Source organism: Brassica oleracea, chromosome C6 (genome assembly GCF_000695525.1).
Source record: "Brassica oleracea var. oleracea cultivar TO1000 chromosome C6, BOL, whole genome shotgun sequence".
NCBI classification, from domain to species: domain Eukaryota; kingdom Viridiplantae; phylum Streptophyta; class Magnoliopsida; order Brassicales; family Brassicaceae; genus Brassica; species Brassica oleracea.
In genome coordinates this window covers 16,999,823-17,019,135 of record NC_027753.1, presented here as the reverse complement: position 1 = coordinate 17,019,135, position 19,313 = coordinate 16,999,823, and the positions used below count along the sequence as shown (strand labels likewise).

At 37.4% G+C, this 19,313-nt stretch overlaps 3 protein-coding genes across 3 annotated transcripts; all 3 read left to right on the top strand.

Moving 5' to 3' along the window:
• Positions 1 to 13,362: 13,362 nt before the first annotated feature.
• LOC106296579 (glycerol-3-phosphate dehydrogenase [NAD(+)] 1, chloroplastic) lies at positions 13,363 to 15,719 on the top strand. The gene is made up of 10 exons (XM_013732739.1): positions 13,363 to 13,794; positions 13,865 to 13,941; positions 14,021 to 14,093; positions 14,163 to 14,380; positions 14,455 to 14,562; positions 14,634 to 14,735; positions 14,809 to 14,929; positions 15,002 to 15,056; positions 15,152 to 15,200; positions 15,303 to 15,719. Exons 1-10 carry the CDS (start codon positions 13,575 to 13,577, stop codon positions 15,447 to 15,449), a joined length of 1,170 nt encoding a protein of 389 aa, XP_013588193.1. The 5' UTR covers positions 13,363 to 13,574; the 3' UTR covers positions 15,450 to 15,719.
• A 1,045-nt stretch (positions 15,720 to 16,764) lies between these two features.
• Positions 16,765 to 17,479, top strand: LOC106297604. The gene has a single exon (XM_013733811.1). It carries the CDS (start codon positions 16,778 to 16,780, stop codon positions 17,477 to 17,479), a length of 702 nt encoding a protein of 233 aa, XP_013589265.1. The 5' UTR covers positions 16,765 to 16,777.
• Positions 17,480 to 18,038: 559 nt separating this feature from the next.
• On the top strand, positions 18,039 to 18,701 carry LOC106297603. Its single transcript, XM_013733810.1, has one exon. It carries the CDS (start codon positions 18,039 to 18,041, stop codon positions 18,699 to 18,701), a length of 663 nt encoding a protein of 220 aa, XP_013589264.1.
• Positions 18,702 to 19,313: the final 612 nt, after the last annotated feature.

Genomic DNA, 19,313 nt, shown 5'->3' with positions numbered 1-19,313 from the left:
GAAGACTTTCCAGACGACTTAATTAAGTCGTCCGATAAGTCGTCCAGCTGGGAAGACTTTCCAGACGCCTTATTATAAGTCGTCTAATAAGTCGTCCAGATGGAAGACTTTCCAGACGACTTAATTAAGTCGTCCGATAAGTCGTCCAGCTGGGAAGACTTTCCAGACGCCTTATTATAAGTCGTCTAATAAGTCGTCCAGATGGAAGACTTTCCAGACGACTTAATTAAGTCGTCCGATAAGTCGTCCAGCTGGGAAGACTTTCCAGACGCCTTATTATAAGTCGTCTAATAAGTCGTCCAGATGGAAGACTTTCCAGACGACTTAATTAAGTCGTCCGATAAGTCGTCCAGCTGGGAAGACTTTCCAGACGCCTTATTATAAGTCGTCTAATAAGTCGTCCAGATGGAAGACTTTCCAGACGACTTAATTAAGTCGTCCGATAAGTCGTCCAGCTGGGAAGACTTTCCAGACGCCTTATTATAAGTCGTCTAATAAGTCGTCCAGATGGAAGACTTTCCAGACGACTTAATTAAGTCGTCCGATAAGTCGTCCAGCTGGGAAGACTTTCCAGACGCCTTATTATAAGTCGTCTAATAAGTCGTCCAGATGGAAGACTTTCCAGACGACTTAATTAAGTCGTCCGATAAGTCGTCCAGCTGGGAAGACTTTCCAGACGCCTTATTATAAGTCGTCTAATAAGTCGTCCAGATGGAAGACTTTCCAGACGACTTAATTAAGTCGTCCGATAAGTCGTCCAGCTGGGAAGACTTTCCAGACGCCTTATTATAAGTCGTCTAATAAGTCGTCCAGATGGAAGACTTTCCAGACGACTTAATTAAGTCGTCCGATAAGTCGTCCAGCTGGGAAGACTTTCCAGACGCCTTATTATAAGTCGTCTAATAAGTCGTCCAGATGGAAGACTTTCCAGACGACTTAATTAAGTCGTCCGATAAGTCGTCCAGCTGGGAAGACTTTCCAGACGCCTTATTATAAGTCGTCTAATAAGTCGTCCAGATGGAAGACTTTCCAGACGACTTAATTAAGTCGTCCGATAAGTCGTCCAGCTGGGAAGACTTTCCAGACGCCTTATTATAAGTCGTCTAATAAGTCGTCCAGATGGAAGACTTTCCAGACGACTTAATTAAGTCGTCCGATAAGTCGTCCAGCTGGGAAGACTTTCCAGACGCCTTATTATAAGTCGTCTAATAAGTCGTCCAGATGGAAGACTTTCCAGACGACTTAATTAAGTCGTCCGATAAGTCGTCCAGCTGGGAAGACTTTCCAGACGCCTTATTATAAGTCGTCTAATAAGTCGTCCAGATGGAAGACTTTCCAGACGACTTAATTAAGTCGTCCGATAAGTCGTCCAGCTGGGAAGACTTTCCAGACGCCTTATTATAAGTCGTCTAATAAGTCGTCCAGATGGAAGACTTTCCAGACGACTTAATTAAGTCGTCCGATAAGTCGTCCAGCTGGGAAGACTTTCCAGACGCCTTATTATAAGTCGTCTAATAAGTCGTCCAGATGGAAGACTTTCCAGACGACTTAATTAAGTCGTCCGATAAGTCGTCCAGCTGGGAAGACTTTCCAGACGCCTTATTATAAGTCGTCTAATAAGTCGTCCAGATGGAAGACTTTCCAGACGACTTAATTAAGTCGTCCGATAAGTCGTCCAGCTGGGAAGACTTTCCAGACGCCTTATTATAAGTCGTCTAATAAGTCGTCCAGATGGAAGACTTTCCAGACGACTTAATTAAGTCGTCCGATAAGTCGTCCAGCTGGGAAGACTTTCCAGACGCCTTATTATAAGTCGTCTAATAAGTCGTCCAGATGGAAGACTTTCCAGACGACTTAATTAAGTCGTCCGATAAGTCGTCCAGCTGGGAAGACTTTCCAGACGCCTTATTATAAGTCGTCTAATAAGTCGTCCAGATGGAAGACTTTCCAGACGACTTAATTAAGTCGTCCGATAAGTCGTCCAGCTGGGAAGACTTTCCAGACGCCTTATTATAAGTCGTCTAATAAGTCGTCCAGATGGAAGACTTTCCAGACGACTTAATTAAGTCGTCCGATAAGTCGTCCAGCTGGGAAGACTTTCCAGACGCCTTATTATAAGTCGTCTAATAAGTCGTCCAGATGGAAGACTTTCCAGACGACTTAATTAAGTCGTCCGATAAGTCGTCCAGCTGGGAAGACTTTCCAGACGCCTTATTATAAGTCGTCTAATAAGTCGTCCAGATGGAAGACTTTCCAGACGACTTAATTAAGTCGTCCGATAAGTCGTCCAGCTGGGAAGACTTTCCAGACGCCTTATTATAAGTCGTCTAATAAGTCGTCCAGATGGAAGACTTTCCAGACGACTTAATTAAGTCGTCCGATAAGTCGTCCAGCTGGGAAGACTTTCCAGACGCCTTATTATAAGTCGTCTAATAAGTCGTCCAGATGGAAGACTTTCCAGACGACTTAATTAAGTCGTCCGATAAGTCGTCCAGCTGGGAAGACTTTCCAGACGCCTTATTATAAGTCGTCTAATAAGTCGTCCAGATGGAAGACTTTCCAGACGACTTAATTAAGTCGTCCGATAAGTCGTCCAGCTGGGAAGACTTTCCAGACGCCTTATTATAAGTCGTCTAATAAGTCGTCCAGATGGAAGACTTTCCAGACGACTTAATTAAGTCGTCCGATAAGTCGTCCAGCTGGGAAGACTTTCCAGACGCCTTATTATAAGTCGTCTAATAAGTCGTCCAGATGGAAGACTTTCCAGACGACTTATAATAAGTCGTCTGCGCAGTCTTTTGGATTGAAGTAAATACCTGACTCAAGATAGCAGCTTTCATTGATCTGCGGCCTCTGCTGCCCTCGTAAGCCAGTATCGGTGGAGACGGACTGTCTGCTCTGGGACCACCAATACTAGCACCCAATTCCGGCATAGCTGTGTACGTCTAGACCTGAAGAACTTGTATAAACCCATCCACGGTGTAACAGCCAGCAATTTCTTTGTTCCACAAAGAGTCCATCAGCACCTTAAACGCGACTCTCCCCCATGGATAATTCTCAAACCGTTCTAAATCCATCACTAGCCTTGCCAGAGTAGATCGTGTAGCGGTTGAAAACTTTCTCCCTTCAATGAATCCAGTGAAGATGGAGAGGTACGCGAGCCGCTTGCGATCTTCCCTGGACCAATCCCCGCATCTCTTCAGTGCTGCTATTATCTGATCAGTAGTTGGCCCAGCTTCCAGATGAACTCCCAGCATCCCCCAGAAAGAAACCATCTCTGGGGTAACGTCACATTTTGGTGTCTCAAGGTCCTCGATGTACTCGCAGTTTAGACCAGTGAGGTTTTCAAACTCTAACAGTGAAAACCTCAAAGGTTCTGGACCAACGAGAGACCACATCTCATACTTCTTCTTAATGTCCAGCTTGAAACTGAGCATGTAGTGAACCAGCCTTGAAGCCCAACCAAATCCCTGCTCCTTGAACTTGATGAAAACTCCCAAACTCGACTCCTTGAGCTCTTCAAATTCGTCATCAGTAAGAGCTTTCCTAAGAGCAGTATGCAACTTGCTGTTATCCGTATGATACGAAATGCTATTGTGGGCTTCTGGTTCTTCCCCTGATGTGTATAACCTACGGGGGAGTTCTGGAATATCCATCCTTTTTGTCTGCAAAATAATCAAAGACAACAATATAAGTCCAGACGACTTAGTAGACGACTTAAATTACTTACAAGTCTTCCAGTCGCAGAAGGAGTTGGAGTACTCGTCATTGCGGTTATAGATCTGAAAAAATAAACGTGAAACGGTGAGAATGAGTAAATTGATAGAGACAACGTTTTATGTTCATCTTTTCCTCGAGATTGATGACTTAGCGGCGTTAGGGTTTACAGAGAAACGGCGCTAAGGTTTACAGAGAAGAAGCGGCGGCGCTAGGGTTTAGAAGAAGCGGCGGCGCTAGTGTTTAGAACGTTGGTGACCACGGTGGCGAGGGCGACGGTTTGTTCGGAAATAGTGGAATCGGCGGCGCTAGGGTTTAGAGGAATCGGCGCGGCTAGGGTTAGAAGAAGCTGCGGCGACAACGGTGAGAATGAAGTGAGATAGATAGCCGATGTTGAGAACGATGGTTTGTTCGGAAATCGTGGGAATTCGAAATCGCCTTTGAGAGGGAGAACTGTTAGGGTTTCTGAATTTCGCGAAAAATGAAACAAAAAAAATAAAAATCACCTTATATATTGGGTAAATAATCCGGTTAGCTTTAAAATTACATTGGTAAACTTTAAGGTTTGGTCCGGTTTAGACGACTTATTCTGGCTGATAATGTACAACAGACGACTTAATATTTAGTCGTCTGTTTTCAGACGACAAAATATTAAGTCGTCCTAGACCCTAAAATGAACCCCTAAACTAAAATGACTAGATTAACTAACTAACCACGTTATAAAATCAAATTATACTTAAATAGTGTTTACTATACACAGAAATGAACACGCATAAGTAATTTTAAAAATTTTCAAAAACGGTTTTAATGCTTTCCAAAATCTAACCCTAAGAACACATACAATACTACAACATATGTTGATGAAACATAAACTTAAGAATATCATGACTCACTACTTTCACTCATCTATGCTGAAAACAATTGAAATTTGTTATATCTTAATTTATACCTCCTAAGACATATGTTAATTACATAATTCCCATTTTTCACTTATCAAAATATTTTTTACAAAATTTTTAAATTATGTTTAAGACTAACTGTCCAGACGACTTTCAGTTAAGTCGTCTGGACGACTTATTTTCAAGTCGTCTAAACAGACGACTTGCGAGGGGTAGAAACGTAAAAAAAATTCCGTTTTTTTGTTTGGTCACAAGGGGATAGTTGTAATTTCAATAGCCTTTTAAGTTACTTTTGCCTTTGACCCAAGTTGGGGTATTGTTTTGGTTTGACTCCAAGTTTTGAGTCACACTTGGCAATTCTCCCACATAATATGTAACTTAAAAAGAAAACTTACATTTAAAACAGAAAGTAGTTTACTATTTTTTTACAGTTGGTTTTGATATTTAAAAATTTCCATGTTTTCATATAAAAATTACGATTTTAGACTATATATATAACACAAAACAGAAGTTTATTTTAAATGTATTCTAATTTTTTATAATTATTGCTAACTACTTGACTAATTTTAATTAAACCACTAAACATTTATGAATTGGTATCAATATCTCCTGAAAGTTGAAGTAAGCATTCATTTACTTAATGTCAAAGTGACACTTATTATGAAACATAGGCAGTAAAAGATTTTTTCGAAAATGTATTTCAACTCCAAACTACTGCTAACATATTGATTTATTGTTATGATGGTAAGACTATCAAATATGTCCAATTCAATACTCTTTTTGCAATTTAAAGTATACTAGATTCTGATCTATGCGTCTGCATTGATTTTTTATTTATATTTAGATATTTTAATGTAATATGACAAGAATTACAAAGTGATGATATAGTGTTTAACATCTGACGTTATAAATTGTGGATGAACTTAAGAGAATTGGGTTATCTCATGTGTGTTGAGACATAGGCGGTAAATAAGGATTGTTTTCACGTGTCTTGCTAGATATTATGGCTCTGAATGGTAATCATATTTTTTACAATATAAGCGAAGCGAAATGAAAGTGCGGTACGGTCCAACTACGGTTCATGCGTTATGCGGGACAAGTGCGGTTTTGATAGAATAAGCGGTGATGTATATGTTTGATTGCTGAAAAATATTTTGTGGTTTACTAATAAATATAAAATATAAATATTAGTAAAATCCTTTTTATTTTTAATTCAAATTTAAAATTACAAGTTCTGTAATTGGATCAGATCACAAATTTTGAGGAGTTTGGTTAAATTTTTGACTAACCTTTTCTTCTTAACTCATATACGGTTTTTATCATAACTCGTAATCGAATAGAGGAACGAATCCAGACGGTTCGATCGGACGGTTCGCTCCTATTTTTTAAAAAATAGTTAAAATTAAATATAACTAATATTTACATAAAATTAATATATATAATTTTGAAAAATAAATATGATATTTTATTTAGATAAATGATAACAACTTTTTAAAAATCTGAACAGTTTTTGTATCTCTAAATATTAAAGAACAAAAAAAAAAAATCAAAACTAGAAGCGACCTGGAAATGAAACTTGTTTATAGATATAATAAAATATATATGAAATATACTTATATATTAAATATTTATTATTAAAATTAAAGAATAAATCATAAATCAGTTTGAGAATATCTGTTTTAATTCATTTAATATATTTTTATCATTGCTTTAACTTTTATGAAAATAATATAAAGTAGATATCATGATCCGCGCTTTTGCACGGGTTATATTTTAAATTAATTAAAAAAATTATATACACTTTTATGAAATTATTCTCATTTGTTTGAAAAGAATCGACACAACAATAACAAATATCGACATAATTATAGATTTTCCCAATGTATTTTGTTAATTATCCATTTCTAAATTGAAGCCCAACATCTAATAGCTTTTTCACCGGGAACAACAAATAAACGTTCGTAAAATCCTTTTGTTCTTTTTTTTTTTGTTTTGTTTCTGTCGGATCCGCACGACTACGTGATTATTTGTTGTTTCAATCATAGAAACTGTTTTAATAGACATTTAATGCTTGGGAATATCTTTTAACAAAATATAATTTAAAAAATAAAAATATTTTAACATTTTATTTTAGTGTATTTTAATATTTATATATAGAAATGCATTATTTTTTATTTATTAGATATGGAATTGTAGGTTTTTAGTTATTTCAACTCTTTTCGTTATGATTTTTAATGAATCTCTGTTATTTATTTGATTAATTATATGATATAATTGATAAATTTTAATTGTGAAATTTCTTTGATGTCAATTTATTTCATTTTTATTTATATACAGTATTTAATTTAGTATAAAATTTTATTTTAATTTAAATGAATATATTTTTTTGAAAATATAAATAAAATAATCCATTAATTTAATTTTGGTATTTATTTAAACTATTTTTAGAATCTAAAACCTGCAAAAAAAAGTTATACTTATTTTCAATTTTTCATAAACTTTTTAATGTTTTAGTAATTATTTGATTTATTAAATAATTTGAAAGAAAATTGATAAAAAAAGTTATTACAAAGATGAGACCTAATGTTTTATATTGTTCCAATATTTGTTATTTTGTTGTTTGGAAACATAGATACTAGTTAAATATTGTTTATATAATTACTTTGTAATAGAAGGGTGTATTTAACTAAAATCATACTAAAAGGTTGAGTCAAAGAGAATATTACTGTTTTAATAAGAGATATACAGAAAACGCATTAGATGACAATACAATTACACAAAACACAATATAATAGAACGTGAGCACAACAAGTGCGTTATTTGAAAATGTAGAACAAACAAAATTACTTTTCTTTTTGTTTCAGGCAGATGCGGTAGTCAACTTAAAGTGTACTGCCAATTTAATTTTCTTTGATTAATTACACATATACAGTTCCGCTAATATGGTTGTAAATACGCCTCGCACTCAAGTCCCCATTTCTTGCCTATATCAGTGACATGAAAACATAGACTAGGTGTATTCGGTAGTGAGAAGATGGCCACAACAACGCCAATGGATATAGAGTGGAGCTTGACTAGGGTTTCAAAGAAAGGGACAGGTATTAAGTTAAGACAAAAGTTTATAATTCCAACACTAACATGATGGAGTCATGAAGATTTGACGGAACTAAAGCCGAGCTGCCAATCGTAGAGCTCAGAAAAGCTTGGAGTGAGAGAGCGAGCGTTGGGATTTCCAGTTGTGAGAGTTGGTTGTGGCGATTGGGGTAGCTGCGGTGGGAGGAGGAGATATTCTGAATCTTACAGCAACAAAATGTTAATTTTAGTGGGCTGTTATTATTTAACTAGGTTTGTTAATGGGCCTACCAGAACCCAAACTTGGGTCAGACCCAACCCAAAGTGAATGTGTGCAATACTCTGAGCTGAGTCGGGTTGATGAAATTTAATGGTGGAATGAGGATGAACAAAATACAAAACATCATTTTGATTTATCTTGAATTGCTTGGAGATGGGTGTGGAGCAGGTGTAGTGTCGCTGGCGACGGGGCTGCAACAGCCGGTTTGGGAGGATGCAGTGGTGTTAAGTGTTGGGGAAAGTCACACGGCGCAGCGGAAATACTAATGGTCGTGTTCCCCTGACCTTGTGCGAACCTGTGAGGAAAATACTTCGACGATGGCAAGATATCAAAGTTGCGAACTAAATGAGACACACAATTTTTACGTGGAAAACCTCCTCGATGTGAGAAGGAAAAACCACGGGACCGTAGTCCACTCAACAATCCACTACATAAATGGTTGTGAGTACAACCACGTCCTCCCTGTTCAACAGCCTGAACAGAACAGAGAGTCTAGCTACAAATAGCTATCTCCAACACAAACAACAACAACAAGAGAGCAACACAAAGCTTCAAAACCGGCAGCAACCAAACGACCTCAGCTCACAAAGATTCCGGCTTCCAGAAACTAATCCAACCGTACAAATTCAAGATAAACAAGTCGACAATACCTCTGCCAAATTTCAGCTCAAGAAAAGAAGATCTCACCGTTGGATTTACCAAACACCCAAGACTGCTCTGATGAAGAACTATGGCGACCAGCTTCAAGAAAACCCAGACAACAGAAGATCCAACCGTTGAAAACCAAATCCCTTCGGTGAACCACTGACTTAAGAAGCTTCCCACAAAATATCAGCCCGATCAGGATCCGTTTGACCCTCCAAATCCAGTCTTGAAAACACCTTACGAGTTTTCTCCTTCTCTCTCTTTTTCTCCTTTCTCTCTCTCTTCTTTTTGTCAAAACTCTATTATTATGTGTCTAGTGACAAAGGGGGAACATTATTATTTCTTAAGTTCACCCCAATTGGTCCTCTCCATCTAGGAGGGACCCAACATTAAGGTGAGGCATCAGACCTAGACTCCGATATGAAGAAGACAAAATGAGGCACAACGTACAGACGCCTCCTCGTCCAGAGAGGCGTGAGTACGCAACGGAGGTGAAGGGGTCTGAATCGGAACGGGGCGGATATGCAGCAGCAGGGGCGGATATGATTGAGCAGCAGCCAAGTGGATTTGGGATGTAGGTGAAGGGATCTGAGGCAACATGGAGTGGTGGAGGTGCATCGGAGACTAAGGAACAAATAAATCTGGCGAGTCCGCACTCCTGCTGAGGAGATCTGGCATTTCAAGTTGCACATAGAGGAGCGGCGCCGAGAACGGAGTAGGATGGACAGCAATAGGGGGGAGCGGGAGAGACAGCGAATGAGAGGAGAGGGAGAGACAGTGACGACGAGGTGAACAGTAGAGGCCGCCGACAGCGAGATGGACTGAGTAGTAGGCGGTGATGGCGAAATGGACGGCAGCGAACGAACAAGACAACATTGATGAAACCAAATGACAACATGAAACAAAAACGAGACAATGAGGATAGACTAGGTGAGGAATGAGAGAGGAACTAAGCAGCGATGCAGGCAAGCTAAATCCATGTCGGTGTCTGAAAGTGAAGCGGAGAACGAGGCCTAGGAGTCCGTACAAGGGAGCCTTCTTAAACACTAGGACGAACACTTACTACATAGTAAAATTCGTTTAAGTATTTCTGAACATTGGTTTGATTTTGATTTTGTTTTCTTAGTCGACAAACTACAGCAGACCTTAGTGCACATTATCCATTTATACTTGACACCATTCAATTATAAGTTTTAAGTTACAATACATATGTGGAAACCTTATTCTTGAGAAATATTTTTGGATGACCATAAAAAGTTGTTATCACAAATATAGCATTCAAGTGTCAAAATGACAAAAAATATTTTATTAAAGAGGTAAATAGACATTTATATCTTTAGAGTTACCTAATATAGATTTAGAGTTTTTTTTTTTGTTCAACAACAACTTTCATTAACCAAATGAATGATTACAAGATTTCAACCTCTAAAAGTTTAAACCTCACATACATCGACGGGATTTAGTATCACCTAAGAACACTTAAAAGGATCCTACGCTACCCAATCGAATACGTCGATGTATTTTTCACCACAGTGAGACGAATTCATCCCAAGACTCGAGATGGACCGTCACTTATACCTAAATTATATCACTGAGAAGACATATTAGACATTCTATCCTTAACCGAGAAAGACCCTATAATGAGAATTTCAAATATAATCTGAATCAACAGGCACCTAAGGTTTAGAGTAATGTGCATGACCAGTTGCAACAACACCCAATAGAAGCAGTAGCATCCGACAGCTAGGAACATGAAATGTGAATATGTGAAAGCCAGGTTGAGGTGATGGCTCCATCCACGGTCTGGCTTGATCTCTTCAAGGTAGAAGGAGGAGAAAAGCTACCAGATTTGCCTATCAAGTCGGTACTACGAATTCCTTCCTGCTCAATATGGTTTAAACCGAGCTTCAGAACTTTCCTGTCGATCAAACGGAATCGCTCGAGAGTCACCAAATTCCACCTCCGAGAACCAGAGGTAGAGCTTCTCCTTCAGAACACTGCCATGCCAATATTGTGGCTTCTCCTAACCAAAGCGAAAAGACGTCCTTTCCATTCACCGAGCGAGACCATAGACGATCCACTTCCGGGTGAGACAGTCACACGCGTCATGAGGTTCGTCTGGTGAACACGCATCCACCGTAAGAGCTCTAGCACGCCTCGGAAGGGAACCTTCTGAAGTTCACCTGGGCGAGAAAGGGTGTTGAGCCTCTTACACTCTGAATCTGCTCTGCACACCTCCACACGCGCCCCTTTCTTGTTGATCTGAGTTCCAAGCTGCCTATCTGGTCACACTTCTAGATCTGCAAGAGAAATGACGAGAGCAATAACCATGCACCACCACCTCGGTTGACAATCGATGGGGTCTAAAGGGAAAACAGTCTGTCTATCTCTGACAATGAAATCCTAAACGCGATCCATCTTGGGATCTCCACTTCACGACTCGCTGCTGCACTAGAGCCACCTTCAGCCGTCCTAATTCCTTCTCTGCCGCAGTCAGAGGAAAGCTTCATTGAATTCCAAAGACATCGAGCATCTTGCCGGGAAGAATGAGGTACACGAGAGGACAAAGTTAGAACCAAGAAGAGGGAGCGGAAAGGATATTCCGACACCGTTATTAGGTCATTGGACATCGGGGACGGTGCCGAATTAGGATTTGCTCAAATATAGAGGATTTCGGCTCTTTTTCTTCTTCCTTTTTAGTTTCTTTTAGAGTTAGATCTGTCATGTAGATTTAAAGTTCAGATTTGAAGGATGGGGTATTTGGAGGTGGGGTTTAAAATTTTAAAAATTAAATACTAAAAATTTAAAAAATAATTTCACCAAGAATTTTCGGATTTCTAGATAAAGTTTTGAAAAAAAGTTTTGAAAACAAAATTAAAAAAAAAAACTAAAATAAAAAAGTCTGACTTCAAATACGTATTATTCAAAAAAAAATATTATTTTAAAAAATTATATATATTTAAATATCTATAAAATAAAAGTATAAAGGTGTTTTACCTTTTTAATAAAGAGTCAATTAGGTGAATATACATGAATTGAGTCAAAATTAGGCAACTACCCATAAAAAGATAAAATGGCAGTTTACTGTAGATTTTAATGCTTGAACTTCCAATTCCACCCCTACTGTCATCTCTATCACCATTCTCTTTCTTCTGTCTCTTGAGCCACTTTCTTCGTCTTCGTTTCATTCATCCAATTTTTTAATCTAATCTTTAGTCTTCAAATCAATGTGCATTCCAATTTATTTTGAATCTTTAATTGTTGTTGTAAGTACCATTACCTCTGCAATCCTCTTGACAACCTCCTCTTCTTTTTCATTTTATCATCGCCATCTTTTCTCAATCTATGAATTTCTTCATTAGATTTCTGAATTTAAAAATCAGTTGAGGAGTTAGGGAATACGGTTGATTACAGGATCTCAATAACTCAAGAATCTATCGCTTGTTCTAAGTTTTAATTTAAAAGTTACACAAATTGTTACTGGATAATTTGTCTATTATAAAGCTATACTTATCAAGTTGGCTTATTGATGATATATATGATTTGTTAGATGGTACATGATTTGTTAATTGATACATTGTCTGGTATAAAATAATATATCAATTTACATAAAAAAAATATTGAGTAATAAATCAGATAGCAGCTAACAAACCATTTAAAAAAACAAAATTTATAAGCTAACAAATTATGTATCATCTAACCAACCATAATGCTTGTTTTATTAACAAATCATAATTATGTGCATGACGCAAAAATAGTCAGTAACATACATAACATAATATTCACTTTTTGGTATTTAACAATGTATCGTCTGACGAAAATATTTATCAGATAATAAATCATGTATCAACTAACAAACTACGTATTCTACAAAAATATATCAGTTAACCAACTATATATCATCTAAACAACCATGTATCAACTAACAACAAATATTTTATTATATTTTATATTCATTTTGTCAATTAGTGGCAGCATAATTATAATATCTAACAAAAAATGTATCACATGTGGGCGATACAAAATCGATGATCACTAAAGCATAAATAATATCGCGTAACTACACATGTTTCAGGGTAACAAAAAAGTTATCCAAATCAAGAACAAATTCATGATCTCAGTCACCTCTTCTTAGACTTCAGCATATACAAGCCTATCGATTTTCTTTTTTCAGACCAAGAAACTTCAAGAGGATCATGTCCGAACTTATCTTGAAGGAGAACAATCACGGATTGAAAACATGAACTCCGTGGTATCAATGGAATCAAAGGATCTCTACGGAGTTTTTCAAAATTAATTAAATAAATTGTGAGAATTCACAATATGGTGGATGTGAATTGCCTAAGCTTGACACTGTAGTGAGATAATGAATCTTTCAAAAGGAAACAGAGCTCGTGATAGAGAATAAGGAAAGAGAAAAAATGAGAGAGACCTAGGAGAAGAGATGAGAGAGAGCTAAGAGGGTAGGGACATTATTGGATTTTTAGAAAATGAACAGTGCAATGGACATTTTCCTAATTATGGTTTGTTTCATGCATATGGTATCTAATTTTTCTTTAATAAAACATTTTTGGTAATTTTTCTATTTGTGTGATCTTTTGATGAAATGATTTATTTTAGGGTCATTTGAGAAAATTGTCCAAAAATATTCTCTTTTTGGAAATTAATCCTAAAGGAAACAAATATTTTTTATTTTTGTTTTTGGCAAACAACAACCATACACCGAAAAGAATTAGAATATTGTAAATTAGGAAAACATAATAATATATATAATAAAAGAAAGAAAGAAAAAAAAGAAAAAAAAGGAGAGGAAGAAGATGGAACATAGAGCAGATCGCCACAGATCCAACCATTCAATTCCAAAACATGGCGGCTTATAGCATTGAAGAAGGCATAACAGTTACTACACGTACCCCTCCTTCTCTCTGTAACGTGTCCTCTCAAATCGGGTCCTATCTTCCATGCGAATCCGTTCCTCATTCTTCTCTATCTTCCTCCTTTCCTCATCCTCTTCTCCTTCCTCGTCCTTCTTCTCCTCTCGTTTCTCCTCTCTCTCCGCTATGTCTCCAGGCGCTAATGGTGATTTCAAATCTAGGGTTACGGTCGTGGGCAGTGGCAACTGGGGAAGCGTTGCTGCTAAGCTCATCGCTTCCAATGCCCTCAAGCTTCCTTCTTTCCATGGTATTATAATTGGAATCTTTGACAAAGTTTGCATTTTTACATGTTTTGATTGAAACCCAATACGTTTCAGATGAAGTTAGGATGTGGGTGTTTGAGGAAGTTCTGCCAAATGGTGAGAAGCTCACTGATGTAATCAACAAGACCAATGTAAGCAAATAAAAAGAAAGGAATGATCTTGTTCTTGTCTTGGGCGGTTTTGTAGTTATTTTCTTGTTTTCTTGATTAGGAAAACGTCAAGTATCTCCCTGGGATTAAGTTAGGAAGAAATGTCGTTGCAGATCCTGACCTTGAAAATGCAGGTCTGTGATAATGAGATTTTACCCCTTTACATGATCAACATTCTTTGATGGGGTTTCAATGATATTTAGTGAAGGAAGCAAACATGTTGGTTTTTGTTACGCCGCATCAGTTCATGGGTGGTATATGCAAGAAGCTTAAGGGAAAGGTAACAGGAGAGGTTGAGGCTATATCTCTCGTTAAAGGGATGGAAGTGAAGAAGGAAGGTCCCTGCATGATCTCTAGTCTCATCTCCAAGGAACTTGGTATCAACTCTTGTGTTCTTATGGGCGCAAACATCGCCAACGAGGTTGTTGGACATCGAGTTTTTATCATCCTTTACATGATCCAATACATTTGACTAATATTGGGATAATAATACAGATTGCTGTGGAGAAGTTTAGCGAAGCAACGGTTGGATATAGAGAGAGTCGAGAAATAGCTGACACTTGGGTTCAGTTGTTTAGTACTCCCTATTTTATGGTCACACCGGTAAGAAACTTTCATTCTTCTCCTAGTGTCTGTCATTCTCGCTTGTTGAATGGCGGTAAGGCTTGTGTTAGGTTCATGATGTTGAAGGAGTAGAGTTGTGTGGGACCTTGAAGAATGTAGTGGCTATTGCAGCGGGTTTCGTTGATGGTTTGGAAATGGGTAATAACACAAAGGTAAACTAGTTGTTCAAGTCAAGTTTTTAGAGATCTCAAGCTATTTGCTTTTAAAACAACTCTCTCTATCTAGGCTGCAATCATGAGGATTGGTTTACGAGAGATGAGAGCACTCTCGAAGCTTCTTTTTCCATCTGTCAAAGACAGTACTTTCTTTGAGAGCTGTGGTGTAGCAGATGTCATAACAACTTGCTGTAAGGACTACGAGTTATCTTTTTGCTCTCTTTTGTCCATTGTAAAAGTGATTGCTCTTTTGACTATTACAGTAGGAGGAAGAAACCGAAGAGTTGCAGAAGCATTTGCCCAAAGTGGAGGAAAAAGGTTTAAACCTTTTGTTAATCATATCGTCCTCCTCCGGTTCAGTTGAACTGCTTGTAGTTAGTGTTTTGATGGTTTCTGTGGTGTAAACAACACAGGTCTTTTGATGAGCTTGAAGCAGAGATGCTACAAGGGCAAAAGCTACAGGTAAACATCAAATATTCTAAAGAAGAACCTTTACTCTTTAGTTACTCTTTGTTTAATCCTAAATATGGAAGCGGTTTCTCTTTGTTTGATTGCTTATTGAAGGGTGTTTCCACGGCAAGAGAGGTCTACGAGGTCTTGAACCACTGTGGATGGCTGGAGATGTTTCCACTGTTTTCAACGGTTCACCAAATCTGCACAGGTCGTCTTAAACCTGAAGCCATTGTTCATTACCGTGACCACAAAGCCTAATCTCTCATGATGGTCCCATTCATCTGCAAAAAATGTTTCTGTGTTGATGTAGAAGTTTAACGTTTTTGTTAATTACTTTGAGAATGTTTACTGGTGAGTTGGACCTTCTAACTGGTTTAGAGGGTCCGGTTTATTCAGTCTTTGGTCCAGTTCAAATTTAATTTGCTTGGATCGAACACAGTAATGTGTTCAATGTTGTAATCACTGAGTACTGGATTCGTTTATTAAATTTGAAAGATTCACGAACAATCGTTTCTAAGTTTTTTGTAAGAAAAAAGGTTCCTAAGCTCTCAATCTCTGTGTGATGGTGTAATGAGTTATTATTTCTGTGCCACAAATCATCTAAGCTGTCATTTAACAATCGTTGTGTGACAGTGATTCTCATCAAAAGGCTCTCTACACTCATTTAGATTTGCATGAGCTTTGATATCAAATGATGAGTTGCTATTTCTTTATGGCTTCGTGTCTGAGTCCTCTATTGAATTGCCAACGTCCATGATTAAAAGAGCAGCAGGAGAAACACCTCCTTCACTATATAGCAGCAGAACTGGACCAAATTTATTTTTGGGTTACTATAGAAATCAAGTAGCAGGGCTCGTCCCAAGAAGAAAGGAATGTTGACAAGCTGACCAACATGCAGCAGCAAGTTGAGAAACTCCTTCACAATAATGCCACCACATCCACATGCAGGCATGCTATAAAAGTTATTGGTTTCTCTAATATAAACTACGGCTTTGAATATTTGAGAGTTAACTAATTTTAGAATATTTACTTCCAGAATCCTTCAAATAGGATTAAAAGGGTTTTCATTTGATATTAAGAGTTTGATTATAGTGAAATCTTCATTTTGAGTTATTTTATTTGTCGTAAGAGTGAAGCATTGTAAATAGTTTGACAATTAATCACAGCCGTCACCATGTCAACGTTATTGTGTTTATCCCCATGATAATTTCTCATCCAGTAATTGACTCCAAATTTTTAGTTCAATTGGCTAACTTAAACATATAATAAACACTAAGATGCGTGAATGAGTTCGGAAAATAGCTCCATGCATATATAATGCATCTCTTGACTTTGAATTCCACAATGTGAACCGTCTTTAGTTCTTGAGTTGTATATAAATAAATATATATATATATATATATATATATATATATATATAGTCTCCTAATTGTATGTTAATCACTATAAACTACAACTTGGTCTAATAGTCAAAAAGACTCATATCACTAAGTCTTCTCCAGCTTTCAATATAAATAGTACGAAACCCTAAGTTAATTTCAATCACAAAACATCTCAAATAACAAAACAAAAACAGCAAAGTTATAATGTCTTCTCGACAATCAGTGAGGCACCCGAGTCACAACCATCCATTGCGCAGTCACAAATGCGAAGCAAAAGACGAAATCATCTGCTCAGGTTGCGATCTCGATCTGATTGGTGCAGCTTTCAAATGCACAAAATCATCAGAATGCGATTACTTCTTGCACAAGTCATGTTTTAGCCTTCCACGTGAAACCAACCACAAATCTCACCAACCCCACTGTTTGACTTTACTCTACTCCCCAAAGTCAATGTACACGTGTCAGGCTTGCGGTGAGTACGGATCAAGTTTCACTTACAACTGTTCGATCTGTCAGTACGACGTACATGTCGGATGTGTTTCAATGCCTGAAACCGTGAAGCGTGAAGATCACGCACATCCGCTCACTCTTCTTTACAGTTCTCCTTATACCGAACCCGGTTTAGTTTTCACCTGCGATGTCTGTAAGGAAACCGTACCGGATAATCTCTGGGCGTATTACTGCATGGAATGCGATTACGGTACACATTTACACTCATGTGCGAAAGAGGAAGAAGAGGCAAAGAAAGGAGAAGGAGAAGGAAGCAAAAGCTCGGCGAAGCAAGAGTTAGCTGCAATGCTCGAGGCTCAAAGAGAGATGGAGAATATGCAGATTGAGATTCATTTGGCCATGCAGAGTGCTTTGTTCGCCAAAAAGGCGAATAAGGCAGCTCTCAGTTATATCTAGTTTTAAGAATTTGTGATCCATTTGGTATTATCTTCACTTTCTCAATTTACTCGTAATTTCTATTTATTTATTTTACTTGTTGTTTGCTTTTCCTTGATTTCGTGTTTTTCCAAGCTTTCATGTTGTTGTCCTTTTTCTTTGTGATTGTTATCTGAAATTAATAAAAGCGAGAAGTGTTGTTGCTTCCTCAACCCTTGACCATGTGATAAACATGTTGATATCTTTCTCGTAGACTTATATCTATACTTTAGAAACTAGAACACTATATAAACCATGCCATGATGATAATCCAATATTTCGATATCATTAATTTGAAGTTAAGGGTTTGATTAGAGGGCTATATGCCATATCCAGTTTTATATAGCTGCCGTAAGAGTCAGAAAGCATCTATACTATGCAGCGTTGTAGTTTTTATCCTCCATCTTGTAAGTGAAAATTTGAATTTCTAAAATCTTTAGTTTCAGTTGGTTAGAACTTTGCAACAAATTCGTTTTGGTATGACACTTAGACAGATGTGGGATGCCTATCTGACTTGGTAAGAGCAAGAGGTTGTACTGAGATGGGTATCAGAGCAATAGCTTCAGTGGCCTCTGCTGTAGTGAGTAGGAAAAAAACACACCAGGTGAAGATCTATAATATGATCGAGACAGCCTTGGAGGACCAAAGGTCCAAGATGACTGATACAGCTGATGTCCCCTTATGGAAACAAAAAGAAGACACATACCGGCCCCAATTTAGCAACAAACGAACATGGAGTCTCATTCGACAGGTGCATCCGACAGTGCAATGGCATTTCGGGATATGGTTTCAGTATGCAACCCCAAAAAAATCTGCTTTCTACACCTGGTTAGCTATTCATAAAAGACTAATTCCGGGAGATCGTATGGCTATTTGGAACAGCGGGAGACTGAAACTCAAGAACACATTTTCTTCGATCGATTGTGCTGCGGAAGTGTGGTCACTCTTAACACGAGGGCTTCTAGGTTCTCGATTTTACTACGGCTTGGGGAGATCATACTCACCTCATAATGGAAACAACTCAGGATCAAAAATCCAGGTTGCACTTTTCATATCACTCTTCACTCCATATGGCAGGAGAGAAATGATATACATCATGGAGCAACGCCTATGGTCGCAGGCTCTGTGGTTCTTAACGGTATCTGCTACGGGCCACCGAAATTATGAAGCTCTGCTGCAGCGCTGGTTCGCTTCAAGGGTTTAGACTCTAGACTCTGTTTTTGCTTAATTGTTATGATATGAATGGTGACCAAGGAACGACAAGGAATAATGCATTCCCTAACATTCCTAAAAAGAATTACCATTCACAAGGAATAAATTTTTATTCTCATTTCCTATCATTCTTTTTTTGTAGAGAAATAAAGAACAAAGTTAACTCTTGTTAAATATCGGATGAAACAACGACCACTCATTTTCATTCCTGCAATTTTATTTCTCTATGTTCATTTTCTATTCATTCCTCTTGTTACCAGAATGGGTCACCACTCGGACCCATATGTTTTCTAGAAAATCGGTAAGATCCAACACGATGTACAAAAGTTAGTTACATATATTTAAGAAAAAAAAAACTTTGCTACACATATCTTTTAAGGTTTTTACTAGGGATTAACCCGGGCTACGCCCGGGATTTTTATTTTTTTCTAATTTAAGTTGTTAAATTATTTATATTTAGGTTATGATATCTATTTATATAAATGTTAAGATTCATAATTAAAATTTATTTTTAAATTTTAACACGTAAATTAACATATTTTTTACAATTTTAATACTTTTTTTGTAATTTTGTTGGCTATCTAGTTATCATATTTAGCAAAAC

Coding starts and splice junctions, on each gene's coding strand:
- LOC106296579 (XM_013732739.1), top strand. CDS start 13,575: ATGCGAATCCGTTCCTCATTCTTCTCTATCTTCCTCCTTTCCTCATCC. Junction 13,942..14,020: donor ATGTAATCAACAAGACCAAT/GTAAGCAAATAA, acceptor TTTCTTGATTAG/GAAAACGTCAAGTATCTCCC. Junction 14,094..14,162: donor TCCTGACCTTGAAAATGCAG/GTCTGTGATAAT, acceptor AATGATATTTAG/TGAAGGAAGCAAACATGTTG.
- LOC106297604 (XM_013733811.1), top strand. CDS start 16,778: ATGTCTTCTCGACAATCAGTGAGGCACCCGAGTCACAACCATCCATTG.
- LOC106297603 (XM_013733810.1), top strand. CDS start 18,039: ATGGGTATCAGAGCAATAGCTTCAGTGGCCTCTGCTGTAGTGAGTAGG.